General features: G+C 34.4%; 1 protein-coding gene across 1 annotated transcript in view; it reads left to right on the top strand.

Annotated features, from left to right (window-relative positions):
* Nucleotides 1-20,646, top strand: part of MS3_00010891 (uncharacterized protein) — a gene marked incomplete at both ends in the record, with an annotated part of 133,298 nt that overhangs the window by 92,044 nt on the left and 20,608 nt on the right. Inside the window, 8 exons of the mRNA XM_051219305.1 lie at nucleotides 519-551; nucleotides 2,765-3,066; nucleotides 6,464-6,522; nucleotides 7,124-7,492; nucleotides 8,985-9,204; nucleotides 11,991-12,298; nucleotides 15,864-16,002; nucleotides 18,344-18,720. Coding sequence (XP_051066084.1) covers nucleotides 519-551; nucleotides 2,765-3,066; nucleotides 6,464-6,522; nucleotides 7,124-7,492; nucleotides 8,985-9,204; nucleotides 11,991-12,298; nucleotides 15,864-16,002; nucleotides 18,344-18,720 — 1,807 coding nt within the window. The remainder of the gene's footprint in view (nucleotides 1-518; nucleotides 552-2,764; nucleotides 3,067-6,463; nucleotides 6,523-7,123; nucleotides 7,493-8,984; nucleotides 9,205-11,990; nucleotides 12,299-15,863; nucleotides 16,003-18,343; nucleotides 18,721-20,646) is intronic.

The raw sequence follows: 20,646 nt of genomic DNA, 5'->3' as shown, positions 1-20,646 counted from the left end.
CGTGTCAGGTATGAGGTAGCTACTCACTGAGCATAATAGAGGATGGTCACGCAATATCGTGAAAATGTTCAGCCAAATTATTTAAGAATCTAAATACATTTTGGCAGTCGTTTTTTATATTTTCTCCCTAAAATATATCAGAATCGTTATTCGCGATTGCAATCTTTCTTTTATATATTACCACCTCTGAATTAACTACTTTTATGAATCCGGTGTCCATCTTGTTGTGTTAATGAGGTATGGCAACTTGGACCGATGCATATATGTGCCTGGTCCTAAGTTGTAGCTGACTGACTGACTGATCGTTGTTTGGGTGATTTTTTGTCAGATCATGTACTGCCATTACTGTAAACTTTGGATATAACCTCCTGAGGAGTCCGAAACCAACTCGATTCATTACGGAAATCATAAATTTATTAATTTCCTCAACTACTCTAACTCAATATAACTTATTGTTTAAAGTAATAATAAATTTCCTTTAATTTATAGTTTTAATTTTGTTTTATAAACAATTGCAGATCCTAATCAGGATGACGTTCAAACTACGTCAGGTAACTAGTCTTTACTCTTTTCGTAAATCTAATGGGAAACAATTGTCATTGGTTATTTGTTTAACATTTGATCACAGTAAAAAAAAGTGGTTTACTGAAGAATAAATTATTTACTTTCATCAGATAAGTCTCGAGACTGATATGTCCTAGGTTCGAATCCCGCGAGGCGGGATCGTTGATGCGCACTGCTGAGGAGTCCCATAATAGGACGAAACGATCGTTCAGTGCTTCTAGGTTTCCCATGGTGGTCTAGCTTCAATTGACTCATGATCTCAAATATTGAAAATCTCGACTAGTTTGTGAAACAGATATTCATTGTATTTTATAAGGATAGAAATATGTACTTCAGTCTATTACAAATACTTTACTCATTGCTCCTATTGTTAACTTTAATTACATATAATATCTAGTTCAGCTAGAAGAAGAACCTCACTATATTTATCTTTATAAGCAATATTATTATAAACAAAAAAAAACGTTAGGCATCGTATTCATGATTCATAAACAAGGGTGTTTTGGCTGAACATTCAACTCCTTACAATCTACATTTAGATAATTTTGCAAATCTTGAAATAATAGATGATTAAAGGTAGCTGGCAGAAATCCATAAACGTAACACTTCAGCTTGTCGATTCAATTTCGAGCCAAGCAAACTTCGACATTAAACTGTTTAATTTCTGATTCAAAGGAATTAAAACAGAAGAGTAAAAGTTCTCAAAATGCATTTATTTTTGTAGTGAACGAGAACACAAGTGTGGACAACCAAATGTATTTGAATACAAAATTATAGAACATCTTAGTAAAATCTGAGAACCATACAGTAAATACTTAATTTGCAAAATGTTAATCAATCGTTTCAGACTTCACTGTTCCTTCATTTAATTCGCTATTTTCTTCTTTCTTCGATATTGTTCACATTCTGCCACCGGGCATTTCACTTTCGATTGGTGATACATATTACTTATATCTGTCGACATCAGTAGCACACACAATACTTTCACTGTATGATGTATTTTGTCTTTCGGAACTTGGAAAAATTCCTTCATACTAATCGGCCCAATACTCATTATGATTTTAACTCAATAAAACGTACTTCCAACTGAATGGTTGATTTTCATTTAAATGCATCATACTAAACATTAAGAGCATTTTAATTTTGATAAAGTTTGATATTACCAATTTTTCTGGTTAGCGTTTTTTTAGCGAGTTAGTTTTCTACGGGATGGGGTCGCTAACCACATGCCCAACCGTCCTCCTTCATCCGGGCTTGGGACTGTCAGTAGCCGCCGGAGGGACTCCAGGCGGAGTTTGAAATAGGAACAATATCGGGGCGGATTTGCATACATATAGCATACAATTCTCTTTGAACCTAGCACACAACAATAGCATCATGCACTGTACCATCGCCCTTGGCAGATCAGGCAACCCGAAAGTTACGAGAACACCACCAGGGCATATTACACGCTAGGTACCCCTGATATTACCACCTACTAAATAGTGTTTCCTCAGTATAGAGTTACAATCCGTTATTAAATTTGATATTTATTATATCACTAGGTCATTAAAACCTATTTAATTTGATTTAGTCCGTGCAATATTTTTTTATCGATATACATCATTCAGCATTTGGGATTTAGTTAAAACATCGCTTATCATCCGTCTACGAGGTGATATGCTTGATCCAACCTATTAGTAACTTAGCAGAGCGACAAAGGTTCTAAACCAACAAGAAACATGAGTTTCATTGCAAAAGATGAATCTAAATGATGTTAAGAATGAATCCAGCGCCTCAGAACGTTTGATAATAAAGACTAAATAGTGAAGTTCATCTAAACTCTGACTAAACGTCACTAGGGTCCCCATTAATGAATATACATAGTTGTTTGATTAATGTTGTAGATTGCTAATAAAAAAAGACCTGTGTAAAATTTGTTGAACACCAAGGATCATTGAAATATATATGCCACAACACAATTTATTATCCAAGCATCATGTATATTTATAAAAATTATTAGAGAAAGTACGATAAGTAAAGTAGTACTAAACTCATACAAGGAAGTCCAACGAAGTTCATTATCAAATAAGGACTTATTTTAATCCTATATAGACATTTACTTAAAATTAAATATCAGTTTACTAGATAATATTTAGTTCTTATTCACAAATAAATGATATTTACCAGTCGTTTCTTCGGATTTTTTCCCCTAAATTAGCATTACAACATAACCATTTAGACTTTGGTGACTGTGGTCCAAATGAAACTATAACGCGTACAATAACAATCACTCATTGTGGCAAAGTTAAAGAGACAGAACCGACAAGTTTTCGTTTCAGTTGGCCAACTAATAATCCGATTCTTCAATTTCGACCATCTGAAGGTCATTTACATGTAAATCAATCTAGACGAATTGAAGTTACGTTCAAACCATCTGGTTCACCAATAACACTTAAATCTCAATGTATTAAATGTAACTTACATCGTATTGTTGTACCCGTTCCAGAGGGTTGTACGAAAGTAAGTTATCCATAATTATATATTTATACGTGCTTTGTCATACATATCTAATACCACACCTCAATAATATGTGAATGAATGCAAATAAAATTCTGAGGAGTATTAGTATGACTTATGGCCGTATACGGTGTTTGATTGTTGGTTGATTAATAAATGAAATTTTATGAACAGAAGAATGGCGAGAATAAATTGAACACGGTTTTTATGTAGAAACATAAATTTGATAAATTTGAACTGTGTGAACATAAAAGAAGAAAGGTTATGTGTGTGTTACATCAGATCAAACTATAATGGAGATGATAACTGACCTATTGACCCTGAAGCTGAACAATTTATAAGAAGACGTTAACCTCTCTCTGTTGTATTCAAACCTCTGGGGTTTTGGAAATCCTAACGATCAACGCTCTTGTTGTTTGAAGAACATGATGCTTTAACATTCTCCATTGATTATTTTAAATACAATAGACATGTTAGAACGTTTCAGTGTCTACTATGTCAAGCCCGCATGGGTTATTCTAGCTTTCGGATAGACCAGTTGCTTCATTCTTCGAGTCGCATTTTGACCTTGTTAACTATTCGCTTATCAGCCTATGTAATGTAGCCTACGTAATATGCGGAGTTAAATGAAAAATTTATGTTCATGGCATGTTCATACGATCAAGCAGGAGTCAGATGGTGTGCCACTTAAAAGTGGTTACAAGCGTGAAAGTTCTTTCTTTAGAACTTGCTCTTCAGAGCAGTTATATCAATAAATGCCCCCGAATGCACTGGTACGTCCGAGGGTGGTGAGAGTCCGCTCTCCATCTCCAAATACTCTCACATGGCCAAGCTTATATAGCTACTGACAGGGAAGTCCTAATCACTATCATTTTGCAACGGGAGTGTTGTTAATAAAATTGAGGGGAAAAAAAGCGAATATCCGATGCTTGTACCGAGTTGGTGGGTGTGGAGGACCCACTCAGGGGAGTTGCAAGACCCTGATTCCAAACCAATGGTGTACATGAACTCCAGGATCCTGAAGGAACATATGGCATGGGAACCTGCTGTTGGTCACCGGATACCCTATGACTCCTCCTAACTTTGTTCCACTGCCTTATGGATTGGACCATTAGATCAAAGGCTCCGGGTGTGGCCCCCTAAGTAAACCACTTTTGTGGTTTAGGTACCTGAGCGATGTCCAAGCTCTCACACAAATCGAATGATGTAGTGTAACGCATACATATTTGGAGCCTCTTTGTACTAATGTTTGTGTGTCTAAACAAATAAATGAATAAATATCAATCAATACCAAGAGACGAGGTTATTTTAGACATTTGATATCATCACTGAATTTCACAAAAATCTTTGAGTTTTGTTTTTAAGCATTATCTAGAATTCATTATCTCACCGGGAACACCAGCTTCAAATTAAAGGCACAGATGTGGTGATTTTATACTTACTTTTTAAACTACCTTTAACTTCTATGTTTTTTACTGATATCAGTATTTGTGAGCAAACCATTTACATTGTACATCATGAACTGAGCTTAGTTAGTAAATAAGAACTTTCGTCTAAATTTAAACGAATAGTTTCACAATATTTGGGCGCCGAGTTAATGTGAGTCATTAAAGAGGAAAAATGTATTTGTAAAATCTCAACGAAAGAACTTGAAATGAATCCAACATTTCGCCTGGCAATCTGGTCCAAGCTTTTTCAAGGAAAATATAATCAAACAACAAAATTATCGGTTAAGATACGTAGATGACACCTTTGTCATTATAGAACGAGATGTTTTAGACGAACTATTTCAACGTGTCAACAGCATCTATGACAAAATCGAGTTCACTAAAGAGTTGGAATCTCCTGAACACAAATTACCTTTTCTAGACTGCTTGGTTGAAAGGAAGTATAATGGTTGTTTAAAAATTAGTATTTTCCGGAAGCTGACATATTCAAGGAAATATCTAGATTTTAAGTCTGTGCATCCACACTCTACCAAAGTGACAGTAGCCAAAAATTTGATCACCAGAGTCAAAAAGCTTGTCACTGAACCAAATGATGTAAAAATGGAAATGAATTTAATTGTATCTACGCTGATGGTGAATAATTATCCGAAGGGTTTTATTAAAAGAATAGTTAAGAATGAAGAACAAAATGATATTATTAAAAAAAGAGTTAAACAAAAAGAATGGATAACACAGTTGTGTTACCATACCGTAAAGGTATTTCAGAAGAGATCAGAATGATTCTAACTCTTCAAAATATAAGAGTATTCTTTCGAACAAACAATACTCTAAGATCAAAACTAGTAAGAATCAAAGATCCAATACACAAGGATGAACAACAGAATTGTGTTTATGAAATCAAATGTAATGACTGTAATGCAACGTATGTACTTGAAACATCAAGGCAACTGAATGTGAGGGTGAAGGGACACAAACCGTGCTTAGAGCACATTCATAAATCCTCAGATGATGTAAGAAAGTTTGAGAACAAATCATGCGATAGCATTACACTCGATTGAATCGGATCATACAGTTGATTTCCACGGCGCAAGAATCATTCAAAAAGGCTTTAATTCTTACGAAGAACGACTAACAGCCGAACCCCTACATGTATGGGCTAATTCAAACAGTATTAATAGGAGAGATGGAATACAACCAGCTGTCCCATGACAACTAATAATTAATAAGTAAACCTGAACTCCTTATTCCATTTGATCTGTCTATATCATATTAACTTATCAACGGTTTCAAATCAGTTAGCTTATCTGAATATGTTAAACAATTGACTGGAACATTAAAATAACACAAACTTTCAATTACAAATACATTCCTCTTTGAATTCAGTCTTTTATCTTGTTTACTTATTTATTTATCTTCATTTAATGCATGCTGTGACATTTTTGGTTCATTTCATATATAAAATGATATGTTTTTCTTAATATACACAGACCGAGGACAGTATATAGTTGGATGAAATTTCTTCTCACATCACTTAGGTATACACACAATCCGTTATCTTAACACTTTCCGTTTCATACCATGTGTCTCTTACACATTAATGTAAATACCTACTTTAAACATTGTTCACGTTGATTGGATGACTTATTCAGTATACAGTAAACCAGAGAACCATGTACCTATTTATATTCGATAATTTTGTTGTTTGATTATATTTTCCTTGAAAAAACTTGGACTAGATTGCCAGGCGAAACGTTGGATTGACTTCAAGTTCTCTCGTTGAGATTTTACAAATAGATTCTTCCTCTTTAATGAGCTTACTTAGATAATTATTGACAACCAGAAAGCATCGATTAGCTATTCCGTTTATTTGTAATTTGAAATCTGAATAAGATTTTATTTGCTTAGTTATCTGTGTAAATTATTTGATTTCTTTTTTATACTCATCCTGTCAGGCTGTTGACTGGGATGATACAAAACAAGTTATTCGTTGGGTTGATGTACCTGGAGACAAGTAAGTTGATAATTTTTCTACAAAATACTTTTGAATTTATATTAGTGTTAAAAGGGTTTATTTCTGATGTCAATATAATTTTTGTTAACGATACGTAAAATCTGAAGAATTGGTAGTATTGGCCTAAAAGCCTCAACCGCGTGAAAATTAGTACACTTGACTACGACACAGTAAATGTGATTCTGGTGAATCCTACCAATGCACAATCCTAAACTCCTGAATATCACACGATAAAGAGATAGAGAAAGAGAGGATGAAGTTTGAATGATAAGTTTAATTACCAAAACCGAATAACAATGTTTACAACTCACACATATACATGTATATCCGAACTGACCTAAAGAGAGGTGTATGAGTAAATAAACAGTCCATTCATAGTACACCCGTCACACTTTGATTTCTCACTTACTATATACATTTACAAAAAGATGTGATCGATCAAATTTCTGTCCACTATAACCTGTCTAACCTTCCTAATCATGCGAATTTATAGTTCATTACTGTTTCACATTAATTTATGTATTTTAGCTATGTAAATAGTTATTATAAGACATAATTACCTATGTCCATTTTCATGAATATAATTTTCATATAATTTCAGAACGAATGGACCAGATTCTTCAAATCGTTCAATACCGACAACAACAACAACAACAACAACGACAACAGGAACAGTAAACTCATTGAAACCAACAAATCATATTCAAACAGTAATAATAAGTTCAGATAATTCACAAGAACGAAATATTCATATGAATTGTAATTATGGTTCATCTAATGAAATAATTTGTCGTAAACAAAAATTAATTGAAATTGAACCAGAACCTCATTATGAAGAAGTATTCGATCAATCAGATCCTAAACCAATAGAATTATTCATATCTGCTATAGCTGATTTTGTTCAATTTCGTTGTGATCCAAATAGAATTGATTTTAAAGAAACAAATATTTTTGAAAAACGAATATACAGGTTTGTTTATTGATAATGTAAATAGTGAAATGTATTGAAAAGTATATATTTCAGTAAACTTTATGAAAGTCAACATCTCATTCTATTCTGTAGTGTTGAGATTGTACTGCACTAATGTGGATTTCAATTACTATCACTTGTTTGTAGTACTCTATATATAAAATCGTATCAATAGGATCCATGTTGTTATAACTTGTGGTCTTGTGCCCTATTAATATATAACGTAATGATACTGACAATTAGAGAACAGTAATTTATCGACCAGACCAGTGACGCATACAACCCGTACGAGTAGTCTAGAGTCCTTATCGGTCCTTCTTCCTGCCTAGCACTCTCTATTGAGTCCAGAACACCAATCACAGCCTCTGCGATATGAATCATGTATTTCAAACATACTTGGTTTACATACAAACAAACCAGATCACATCGTACCATAAAATAGAAAACAACATTTGTACAAGATTTAGCCAAAAGCGTCTGTGAACGTGGGAGATAATAGTTGATAGACTGGGCATAACTGAAGAACGATAGGTTGTATAATAACAGTCTTCAAGTCAAAATAAAGCTTATAATAAGAGGAACATGAATATGCACACTTTGGCTACTTACTAATTGTACAATAAAAATATATGTATCGTATTGGTCCATAAATAGTTCTCAAAAGTTATCGTTCATAATTCTCGTCGAGATATAACATTTATATTAGAATTGGTTCAAATTAGAAACACGTACTTTCGTTAAGTTCTACTCAATTCCCAGTAATAAAAACTTATTTCACTGTAAAATTCAAACGTAATTCTCTTAATGAGAAGCATTCATCAATGGATCTCTCACATATACTGGTGTGATCGGATAAAAGGGTGATATCATTTTAGGTCGCTGTCTCCATCTCAATTCAGCATGAGTTTTTTCCAAGTGTGAACTTCTATCCAGTTTGATCATTATATTTACTGAATGTGAACTTCGTACGTAATATACAATAACTTTGTGTATTTTTTTCTATTTAACTAATCATCAAATGTATGTAAAATCATTATATGAATGAGTGCATTTTATTTTAGCCATGACGTGCTTAAGGGTTGTGTCGTTGGATAATTAATAAATCTCTATATGCATCAGTTTTTTGTATTGTGTAATTGCAGCAGTTGTCCGTTTGAATTATAAGTAATAGGATCGAGGATACAACGTATACACTTTAATATCTTTTTAAACGTCAAAATAAGCGTTATTTCTAACAAATATCCTTATTGGATGCAGGCTCAGTGGTCTAGAGGTTAAGCGCTCGCACGCGAGACTGACAGGTCCTGGGTTTGAATCCCGCGAAGCGCATTGTTGAGGAGTTCCACAATAGGACGAAACGGCCGTCCAATGCTTCCAGGTTTTCCATGGTGGTCTAGTTTCAATTGACTCATGATCTCAACCATTGAAATTACCACTATATCCACAAAAACCCTTTTGATATAAATATCTTTGTATTTCTTGTATCATACAGATTTGAATTATTTAATCAAGGATTAATTACATTACATTTTAAATGGTCAATTTATATGATAAGTTCAATGCCTGAAAATGAGTCAAATAAAAATATTAATACTAATGAATGTCGGAGCACTGATGAAAATCAAAATGAACACTGGGATAAATCACTTATTCCATTCAAAGTTTATCCAATTGAAGGTTGTATACTACCTGGAAGATCACAATTTATCGAGGTAAATATTTATGGTTGTTTGTAATGGTTGGTATTAAAGGTTGTATTTGATCGATTTAGTTTAGGTGAGATCACGTGTGTGGCATGTGGCTTCAAGTTCATTACATATTGTATAATGGTTAGAAATGAAATCCAGAACATACGTTTCTTCTTATTTGAGACTCAACAAACGGATGTATTCGCAGCCTATTGTTGTGATTCTTCAAAATAAGACTTGGACCTATAACGTTGGACCAAAATGTCAGTTAATTAGTGATGATTAAACAAATTATACACTTATACATATTACTATACATTAGCGAGGCTTTATAATTCATTATATGTAACAGCACTTAACATATAGCGATTTACCACATTTCCACATACTTTAAAATAATGCTTATCACATATTAATCCATTTATTGTTCTTCTAAATATCAGTTACTCAGGGATGGCACAATGAAAGTGAAAACTCAGTCGGGTAGAAAATGAAGCTTAGTTGACTCCTCAGTCGATTCACTATTATAATAAATCATTATTATTAGCTTTATTCAATATAGAATTCCCATCACAAATTATTTCAACAAGTTTCCGTTTCTTATTTCTTGATCGATGCTGACGATAAATATTGAGCGGTCGCCAGTTAGATGTTATAATTTCAGGACTCGACATCTTAATAATGTACATCCTTTTCGATGCATATTGACAACAGCCACGATGTCTCTGATTGGGCTATTTTGTAACTTGTACAGAGAAAGGTCGCAAACTTTTCACAAACGCACCTGAATTGGTTATACAATTACTTGACATAATATGTTAAAATAAACAAAAAAACACAGGCTTACTGAAATATCTAGATGGCAGAAACAGTAAGCTCAGATACTTAAGAAGGCCGCCCAGTTTCATTAACTAATGGATTCACTTTTTATAGTTTATATTCTCCTATCGTTGATTTGAAGGTCTGTAATTTGTCAGTTACTTTTTGATTGAGATCATGAACCGATTGGTGTTAGACCACCATTGGAAACCTGAAAGCACTGGACGGCCGTTCCATCCTATTGTAGGACTCTTCAGCAGTGTGCATCCACGATACCGCTCGCGGGATTCGAACCCCGGGGGCTTCACTTTCGTGCGCGAACATTTAACCTCTACACCACTGCGCCGACATCCAACGATGTTTATGTCTACCCCCAACCAATCCATGAGATTGCGCGACCACCTTTCAGTGTAATGAGGTAGATACCTGTCCCTACTCGACACGGATTAGCTTCACTGGTCACGGCCTCTCACTAGAAGTCCGAGAATTCCCTCCCGAAGCTAGTCATTAGTGAGCACATGGTAATTATCAGTTCATGGGTTGTGGAGATTGTTAGGTTTTTGATTGTGATCATGAACTGGAGATCATGAGAAGCCGTGACCAGTGGGGCTAATCCGTGTCGGGTAGAAACAGGTGTTTACCCCAGTACAATGGAAGATGGTCGCGCAACTTCGTGGATTGGTTGAGGTTAGAAATTAACACCATTGGATGCCGGCTAAGTGGTCCAGTAGGTTAAACGTTCGCAAGCGAGACTGAAGCCCACGGGGTTCGAATCCAGCGAGCGGGATCGTGGATGCACACTGCTGAGGAGTCACAGAATAGGACGAAACCGCCATCCAGTGCTTCCAGGTTTCCAATGATGGTCTAACATCAATTGGTTCGTGGTCTCAATCAAAAACTTAACAATCTCCACAACCCTTAAACTGATCAGGCTCTATCGGAATTTGTGAATAATGGGTGGTTTGTCTGACTACATGGATTCAGTTACTTGACGGTCAACGCATCGGTGTTTATAATAAAAGAGATTAGGTTCTAGCCTCAATGTGAACATCAACAATGAGATCCAGATACATCCAGTTAACTTGTTTGTTGTACGAGGAAACGCACATCCAGGGATCCACTTGCTCAACTGCTTCAACCCTAATAAAACTTGTTATTCATATTATTTTTATTCAGTCCTTTGTAGACAAGTAACATTAATATTCCCAAGGACGAAAGATTTTCCGACATTCCCTGGACAAAGTAACATTTTAATCATTAATTAACGTCAACTGAGGAACCACTAAAATAAAACGCTCCGTTCAAACCTTTTATAACGACGATAATCGAATGCTCACTTATGTCCAGTATTGAAGTAAATTCTTCGGATTCTGGTCAGAAACCATAAACAACTTTAACTCAGTTATACCAGGGATGAGAAAAATCTTCCAATGGTTCTGGTCGACCATCACATTATGTAAAGCAAAAAGAACGCATACCAACAGATTCTGACCCAGTAGTTTAACGATGAAGTTCTGGATTAAATGTTCACCGTTGTTGTGGATGTGAAGTAGAAGGAAGTCGCTAACGATGTGAATGATATACAGCTATTAATAACGCTTTGGTCCAAGATTTCTTCTAATCCTAGAATCTCAAAATTGGTTCAAACAGAAGTCAAGAATTAATGGTTCAAATGTCTGTTTGAACAGTTGTCAATGTGTCGAGGTGTATGTAGTTTAAGCTGAATAGTTATCATAGGAGATGCATAGCACGACGTACTTAAACATGATCTGGCATGAATGTTTGACAGAACACCTTCAGCTAGAGGTGTGCTCAGTAAACAAAGAGGTCAATATCAATGTTGGAGGATTACAAAACTATTTGTTTCGGGAATTTATTCATCTCTACATCTCTGACTAGACCCTATCATTTCATGATAAACATAACTTCAAATATTCATTTCTCTTTACATTCATTCAGTCTATTTTACTGTTTTATTATGCTAACTTCAGGTCACTTTTAGTCCACTTTTACTTGGTGAATTTGAAGCGCAGCTTACGAGTAAAATTGATAATTTAGCTCAACAATCATCCAATACAAATCGTAATCGATCAATTTTGACAGCTCCAATAATCACAATAACAGGGAAGTCAGAACATTCAATTCTACACTTTGATTTATGTGACTCAGATTATATCTCAAGTGGGAGAAGAAATCCAGAATTACCTGGACCAAATGGAACACCATTCGGTGAAAGCCTAGATCCATTTACTAGAGTTATTGAATTCAATACAATTGGTCTAGGCTTAAAATCTACTCGGTATGAAAAATGTCGTTGGTTTTACTCATAAAATGATAAGCTGTTTTTTCTGCTGTTGTGATAAACATATGTCTAACTGTTTTAACTTATCACTCATAGGTTCGATTGTTTATTTCGATATTTGTGTTTTAGTTGCTTAATTACAGTTTTAAATGTCTGAGACAACGTGTTGACCAACTGATAAAGATTAATTATACTTCAAGACTGTGGTGAATACTTTTGATTCTAGTTACTTCCGTGCACTGATGGAATAGTTTGTTGAGCTTAAATTCATTTGAACAATAACACATTGTAGAGCATTTTAACAAAGAAATTTCCACTGTCTAATAATTTGACATTATTAGAGGATTTTTGTTTTGTTTGAAATTCTCCCGACTTGAAATCAACTTTAAAATCTATGTTTAATGATTAAGCTTTCTTGAAAATGTTACACTTTGATTAGCTACTGAAAAACATGTTTTTGTATGTTTCCAGTGCTGATTATAATTTCAATAAAGTTTATAGTAGTTGTGAGAAATTCATAGCAATCAGAAAATCTATTCACTACTATACAACATCACAATCTATTCAGCTAGCATCATGATATAATTGAAAACTCTCAAACATCAGTTCAGTTATTTTTCATATCAAGACGTAATTGTCATTCATTCATTCAGTCAGTAACAACGTAGAACTTCGTACGTACGTACATCAGTTCGAGTTGCCATACCACATTAACACACAGATACAATTGTGAATTCAAATCCCGTAGTTGTAGAGGTATTAAGAGTATAAGCAGTAATCGGAAAGATCAGAGTTTGAAGATGTTATTCAAGGAGTATGATTTAGTAAAATAAATTTGGAAAGAGAAAAAAATGGGGACATGAAGAATTCAGAAGATTAGAATTTGGGAGAACACCAAGAGTGGATGCACCTTCGCCATTGTAAATGATTTTGAACCATGTGATTCCAAGTCTCTTACTATCGATTGCTCTCATCTGGCGGATCTCCGGAACCAGGTAGTCTACACCTACTAACATGGTTCAGTTCACTTGTCAGTGACTTCATGTATTTGTGTCATGTTTTGGTCTGGCCGCCCCTAGCTTTTTTCCAACCTGCTCCTATACCATTGAACATCGCACGTCGGAGCAGTCGGTGGTTGGGCATAGATAAAATGTATCCCAACAATCTCAACTAGTAAAGTTTCACTACTTCATCAGACGATTTACCATCCTTATCTAGTACTCGTATCCTAACAACTGCATTACTTACTAAATGATCCCAGGATATAAGAATAATGCTTCGAATCCTGTACGATTTAATAAAGAAGTACATGTTTACAACTGGTTCCTTTGATAATTTTGAATAAAGCCAAGATAAAAATTGAGGTAGAAAAATATTAATTTATTTTATTTCGTAGCTTACGTTCAGCTACTTACAACCGTATCCGTAGTGAAGTTTAACATTCAAGTGTAAGATTCGGCCTTAATTGTTGTTCTGGCTTTATTCAAATTGTGTGTTGACATTTGCGCACTAGTTTGGAGAGATGAAGATCATTTTTGAGATACCGTTGCAAATAACTACAACACATTAAACAGAGATAAACACTGATTCTATTAATGTTTTAAGTCTATCTAATAAATACGTGAACAACGATCACAAAAGCCTTATTTTACAAAACTTATGATAAATCAGTCTTCTTTTCTTTAAAATACTGCTTATTATCTAGTTTTATGAATGATATCTATTTCATTCTTAATATAGTTGAAATGAAGCGGTTACGACATTATATTAGTCACCACTAAACAATGTTGTCCTATAGTCTGTCAATAACCACGTGGCTGAATCGCCAATTAAAACATCGATTTATACGACCTTGGCCCTGTGCAAAACCAATGGCGCGTTAACCAGCACGAGCAGTCTAGAGACAACTCTGACTTCTTATTAGTTCTTCTTCCCTTGCCTTGCCCATTGAGTCCAGAACTCAATTCTCAGCTTTCACTATATGAACCATGTATTTCAGATAAACACAGTTTATACATAAGCAAACAAGACCTCATTACACCATAAAATAGAAAGTAATAATTATATATATATATATATATTTAATAATTATCCAATGGGAATATATGTAATAAAAGCTCATAAATAATTCCTAGCATCTACCATTCATTTATTCTTCATTAGAATATAACAAAACATACGATTTTTGTTGTTATACAGATTGTTTAAACCTAGACTTATTCATCAGACTGACAGTCAGGAATAACCAATAAATGTTATGTACGTGTTTCCTGAATACTTTAATATACTTTGAATTATCAATCACAATTCATTATAGATAATCGTCTAAGTTGACAGTGAATAACTGTAGATATCAGTGAATACAACAAATAGTCTGCTGTATACTATTCAGATGAGTATGATAAAGACAAACTGTGTGAATTCACTTTTTCAAATTAAATGATAACTGATTAGCGGATGCATTCCAAGTAAGGAACGGAGTCAGACAAGGCTGCCCATTCTTCCCCTTTATCTTCTGGTGTTTGACTGGATTATGATGACCTCCATATCTGAGGAAAGCACGGAATATAATGCACAGCTCAGAACCAATTAGACGATTTGAACTTCGCAGATGATCTAGCCCTCCTATCCTATACACAAGAACAAAATCAGATGGAGATAACTGGTGTGGCAGCAGCCTCTGCATCAGTAGGCCTCAATGTACACAAAGGATAAAGCAAGATCCTCAAATGCAACATGGGGAACACTAACCCAACCACACTTGATGGCAAAACTCTGGAGGATGTGGAATCCTTCACGTATCTGGGAAGCATCATTGATGAACAAGGAGAATCAGATGCAGACATAAAGGCGAGGATTGGCACAGCAAAGGCTGCATTCCTACAAGTGAAGAACATATGGAACTCAAAACAACTGACAATCAATATCAAAGTCACAATCTTCAATACGAATATCAAGACAGTTCTACTGTACGGAGCTGAAACTTGAATAAAAACTACACATCCATAATAAAAAACCTACTAGCATTTATAAGCAGTTGTCTACACAAGATACTTGATATCCATTGGTCAGATACCATCAGCAACAGCCTACTATGGGAGAGAACAAACCAGCTTCCAACTGAAGAGGAAAGTAGGAAAAGACTTTAGAGGTGGATAGGACATATACTACGAAAATCACCAAACTGCATCACGAGGTAAGTGCTAACTTTGAATCCTGAAAGGAAATGAAAAAGAGGAGTGTTAAAGAACATACTGCACCGAGAATTGGAAGCAGATATTAGAAGGATGAATAGCAACTGGAAAAGATTATTCAGGACAGAGTTCTATGGAGAATGCTAGTGGGCACCCTGTTCTTCTCCACGAGGAGTAACAGGCATAAGTAAGCAAGTAGGTAAGATTAACGTGAAATAAAATTTACTGGTCAATCAAATATCTTTGTAAACACTAAGGTGATAATTTGAAATTCATCTGTATAGAATGAATTTTGCTTCCAGTTATTTTCAACTACCTATTTCCAGCTTTATTTTAAACTATCTGTTACCTATTTATTTTATATACAGATACTTTTCAATTGTTAATACAACTAGAGAAGATTTTGAATTTACGATTATAAATGAAGATTTAATTAATGTTAAACAACCTCAATCAGTTAAATGTATTGAAGAAAAGGGGATTATCTTAGCTGGAAAAAAAGTTAATGTACGTTACTCGTGATGAATTAATTTATGGATATGCATCATTTTTCACATTTCTTGTGGGGGTAATTACATTCGACGTACTCAAAGGCCCTTATCCTTACACTCTCGTGTACACGTATCAGGATGGCTAGAAAAATGCTTTACTGAATTTATTATTGGTTCCGTTCTTTCACACCTAATTGAGTATGAACATAACATCACAATTGAAGATGCTTTCACAGTTGCATATCTAGTTCCTAGCAATTTACCAAAATGTTGAAGAATACGTTTGCTCTGTGTAGCTTAAGCAAGTGGCGTCATTTCAAAGGAACTGAACCTCTGTATACAAAAAAGTATATATAAATTGGCTCACAATTCTTAGTCCCAATTTTGTCTCCCTTCATTTTGATTTGCACTGCCTTTCAAAACATGTTCCTTTTTCATAATTATCCAGTCATTTTTCTTAGTTTACATTGTGTTCTTCTTCTTATTATTATTATCATAAAAACTACAATCACAGTGCATATCACAAAGAGATCTCGGCTAGACCACCCATGAAAACCTGGGAGCACTGGAAGGTCGTTCTGTGTTGGCTCAAGACTCCTCAACAATGCGCATCAACGACCCCGCACATCAGAATTAAATACAGGACGTCCGAACTTGCATATAAAAGCTAAACACTCAGACCACTGGATTCTCACAAGAGGGGTTGTTGAAACCCACTACTGAGAACGACCTTCAAGTCCTTCCAGTTTTCCAAAGATGATCTAACTGAGATCACTTCATGATTTCAACTGTAAATGTTCAACAATCTTTACACATCCTCCACATTAGTTTCAAAATTATACTAGGTTTTTCACATTCGATTTTAACATACTGGTTAGAAGTCATCAAATTAAAGTTTATAATTTCTTTTACCCCAATGGCACTATGTGATTTGTAGCATTTAAGATTCAATCGACGCAAAACTTCATATTCAATTAACAACATAGATTAATCAAACTTAAATATTTTGTCTGTTTTAACACAATAGTAATAATAATTTATTGTGTAGAGCCTGATTGAGTTTCGTGATAAGTAGAACCCCACCTATTAGCATTCAGGAAAGGTTCATTTACTATAAATCATACAAGTTAATAATTCTTGTCATATCAACTATACTTCTGAGATCCAGTAATGTTAGATAATAAAACAGGACTGATACATATTGTTTGTGAGAAGAAAGTAAGTGTTCATTATATGGCACATAATGAATATCTACCATTAACAGTCTACTAATGAGCATACTGTTCGTGAGTAAACAAGTTTCCGAATAATCGTATCAAGACATGTAAAAAAACAAGTGAATAATTACTTTGTTTCAGTGATCCTTTTATTTGACTGTTTAACATTAAAGCTAAGAGAATGCCATAAATTTCAATGTAATACACTACTTAATTATCAGTCTCATGTAATACAATATTATATAGTATTGAAGATTTTGTGATCTCTGAGGTTGATGTAATGTTCATGAAACTGCTCTTTGACTCACACTTAGTGATGAACTGAAAAAAATATCGGATGGGTTTTGTGGATATTATAATAATTCCATGAGTCAGTTGAAGCTAGACCACTATGAAAAACCTGGAAGCACTGGACGGCCGTTTCGTCCTATTGTGCGACTCCTCACCAGTGCTCGTCCATGACCTCACCCTCTGCCAGATTCAAACCCAAGACCTACCGGTTTCGCGCGCGAGCACTTAACCACTAGGCCACTGAGCTGGCCGGCATCCAACAATGTTAATATCTAACTTCAACTAATCCACGAAATTGAGGGACCATCTTCTATTGTACTGAGGTAGACACCACCATTGTCTACAGTGAGTTAGTGTCTCGCAACAGACCTGGTTGAACTCCACTGGTCATTACTTGTCACTGAAAACAGGCCAAATAAATCAAAAAAAAATATTTTAAATTTTTTTATTATTATTAAAATTTTTTTTTAAAAAATAAAATTTTTTGTTTTTTTTTTTTTTTAATTTATATTTTTTTTTTTGGTTTTTAATTTAAAAAAAAAAAAGCCAGTTGTTTTACAAACTTATATCATATTATTCCACTTTTCCAACCTACTCTTATACTCTGGTTAAAAAAAGCGTAACGATGTAGGTGGTTGCTTATCATTTGTAACACACAAAACTCATACATGAATAAAGGTTTATGATTTCATTGAATGTTGAATATTAGTTTCATGCATTACCTGTTGATTTAAACAAAATGTCTGTATTATGACTGAGGTATGTGAAAACTATAAAATTTAATTTAATTTAGTAACTTAGTTGTTTATAATAAGTAAAATTTTACTTTTATTCATTAATTTGAAACAGATTGGATTTGAATACATTTCTTATCAACTTGGACTAATTGAATCGTTTTGGCGATTTTTTGTAAACAAATATGAATATAGTGTTCCATTACTTATTGTCGGTAATACAAGGGAACCAAATATACTATTTGATCAATCACATATTAACTTTAATGCTGTACTTGTTGGTCATCAAGTTAGTAAAACTGTCTTGTTAATTAATCAAGAAGCTTCAACGTCAATATCATCAACTACTTTCAATGACATATGTATGAATAATGAAGAACAATTCTCAAATATATTCGAGTTTGAATTTTTGAAGTCAAGTCTTCATAGTGCTGGAAAACAAGATTCGATTATTGTTGAACCGATGTCTGGTCATATTCCACCTGGTACAAAGTATGTTATTGACGTTACTTCCTACTGGTTTTTATCAATTTCATCCTTAAAATCTATATCATTCTGGAAAAGGTTTATATTATGGGCAGAAAAGCATTCAAAACCAGATGTCACTAGACGTCTATTTCGTCCTGTTCGAGACCCCTCGGTGTTGAAGATCCAGGACACTAGCTGTTGCTGTGAACACAATACTTTTAGATCAACGGGTTAAAATTATGCCGTCCTTGCTACCAGCTTTAGTTACTTCAAGATACCGTGCAATAATCACTCAATACCACCGGTGAATTAACGTTCTATTTCTGCCTTAGTACTGTTCAATAGTATTGATTAAAAAACCAAAAATCTATGTAGATGAAGGTATTACACTGGTCCCATTTTTTCCGAGTATATGGGGATGCAGTGCACAATACTAACCGTGTATACTATTACAACAATCCAAAAACTGTTTTTTAATTACCTGGCACTTTTTACTATACCAAAACCTCTAGAACTACACTTTAGTTAAACTTAATCATTTCTTTAATAATATATATTGCCGCGGTTAGCATACGTCAACAACACTTATCTTACTACTTGAGAGACCTGATCCTCTCCGTAAATTTCAAACTTATTCACATAGCCACTGACCTTCTGTAGAACTGAATTGTTCACATTAAAGAATAATAAAACATGATATTGCTCAGTACTCAGTCAGCAATTGGTACAATTTAAATGCACTGCAATTTTGATAAACATTAAGAAACAAAGATTTAACTAGTGATAATCCAGTTACTTTATCCAAAATTTACAGTAAATACTTTGCATTTGTTCAAGGTTTAATTGATGAAGGCATTTGAATTTGAACAAATGTTATCGTCAATTGAATGTCCGGCACTTTAACCGGATTCCAAATCAGTGGTGCACATGGGCTCCAGTATCCTGCGGGAACAAATAGCGTATGAACCAACTGTTGGTCACCGGCTTCCATAGGACTGCATCTCCTTACGATGCTCCACTGCCTTGCGGATCAAGCCTTCAGGTCAAAGGCTTGGAGAGTGGCCCTCTAAGAAAACCACCTGCTTCGGTTTGAGCACCCGGGCAATATCACAGCCTTCACACATATCGAATGAGATTTGTGTGGAGCATATGTATTTGGTGCCTCCTTTTACCAATATCTATGTGTTAAAATAATAATAAATAATAATCGTCAATGGAAGAACTATTTCCTAATTTTTTTCAATTATTTACATACTAACTGGGTCTCAAATATTTGGAATATTTACGTGAATAACTAGCAATATTTGTAGACCTAATTATCAGGTTTTCTTATAATTACAATGAAACTATCTAAGTCAAATGTTTATTCACCATGAATTCATGCACCTCAGTTATTTTTTATGGTATTTTTAAATTAGACTCTAAGTGGATGAATAAAAAAGTGAAATTTAAAGAGAACGAAGAATGATCGATTGACCCAGGTCCCAGGCTTCTAAAAATCCTCTGGTGTTCTTAATATTCCATCCATCGAAACTGGAAAACAACTATAGTCTGATCAGCGTCTTCGATGACATAAAATTCACAGTGTGTAATGAGTCGAACAACAAAATACCATATTTGAATGGACTGATCACCAGAACAGATACAGGAAAACTAGAGACTCAATTATATCAGAAGCCAGTTAACACAGGTCGAATTCTCAATCACAGCACCAACAACCGAAGAACTCAGAAGATCAGCTGGGTACAAACTTTACTCATGAGGGCAAAAACACACTGCAGGACACTTGCAGGGCAGAAGAATGAAGAAAAATACCTAATGACTGTACTTCATAAGAACAGCTGCCCACGCGATTTCATCAAAAACTAACAATTCATTTCATCAACAGCAATGAAATCAGGTAATGAAACTGACAAACTGATAATCCTATCACACATAAAAGACATCAGG

Source organism: Schistosoma haematobium, chromosome 4 (assembly GCF_000699445.3).
Source record: "Schistosoma haematobium chromosome 4, whole genome shotgun sequence".
In the NCBI taxonomy this organism is placed as follows: domain Eukaryota; kingdom Metazoa; phylum Platyhelminthes; class Trematoda; order Strigeidida; family Schistosomatidae; genus Schistosoma; species Schistosoma haematobium.
This window is presented reverse-complemented; position numbering and strand designations above follow the sequence as displayed.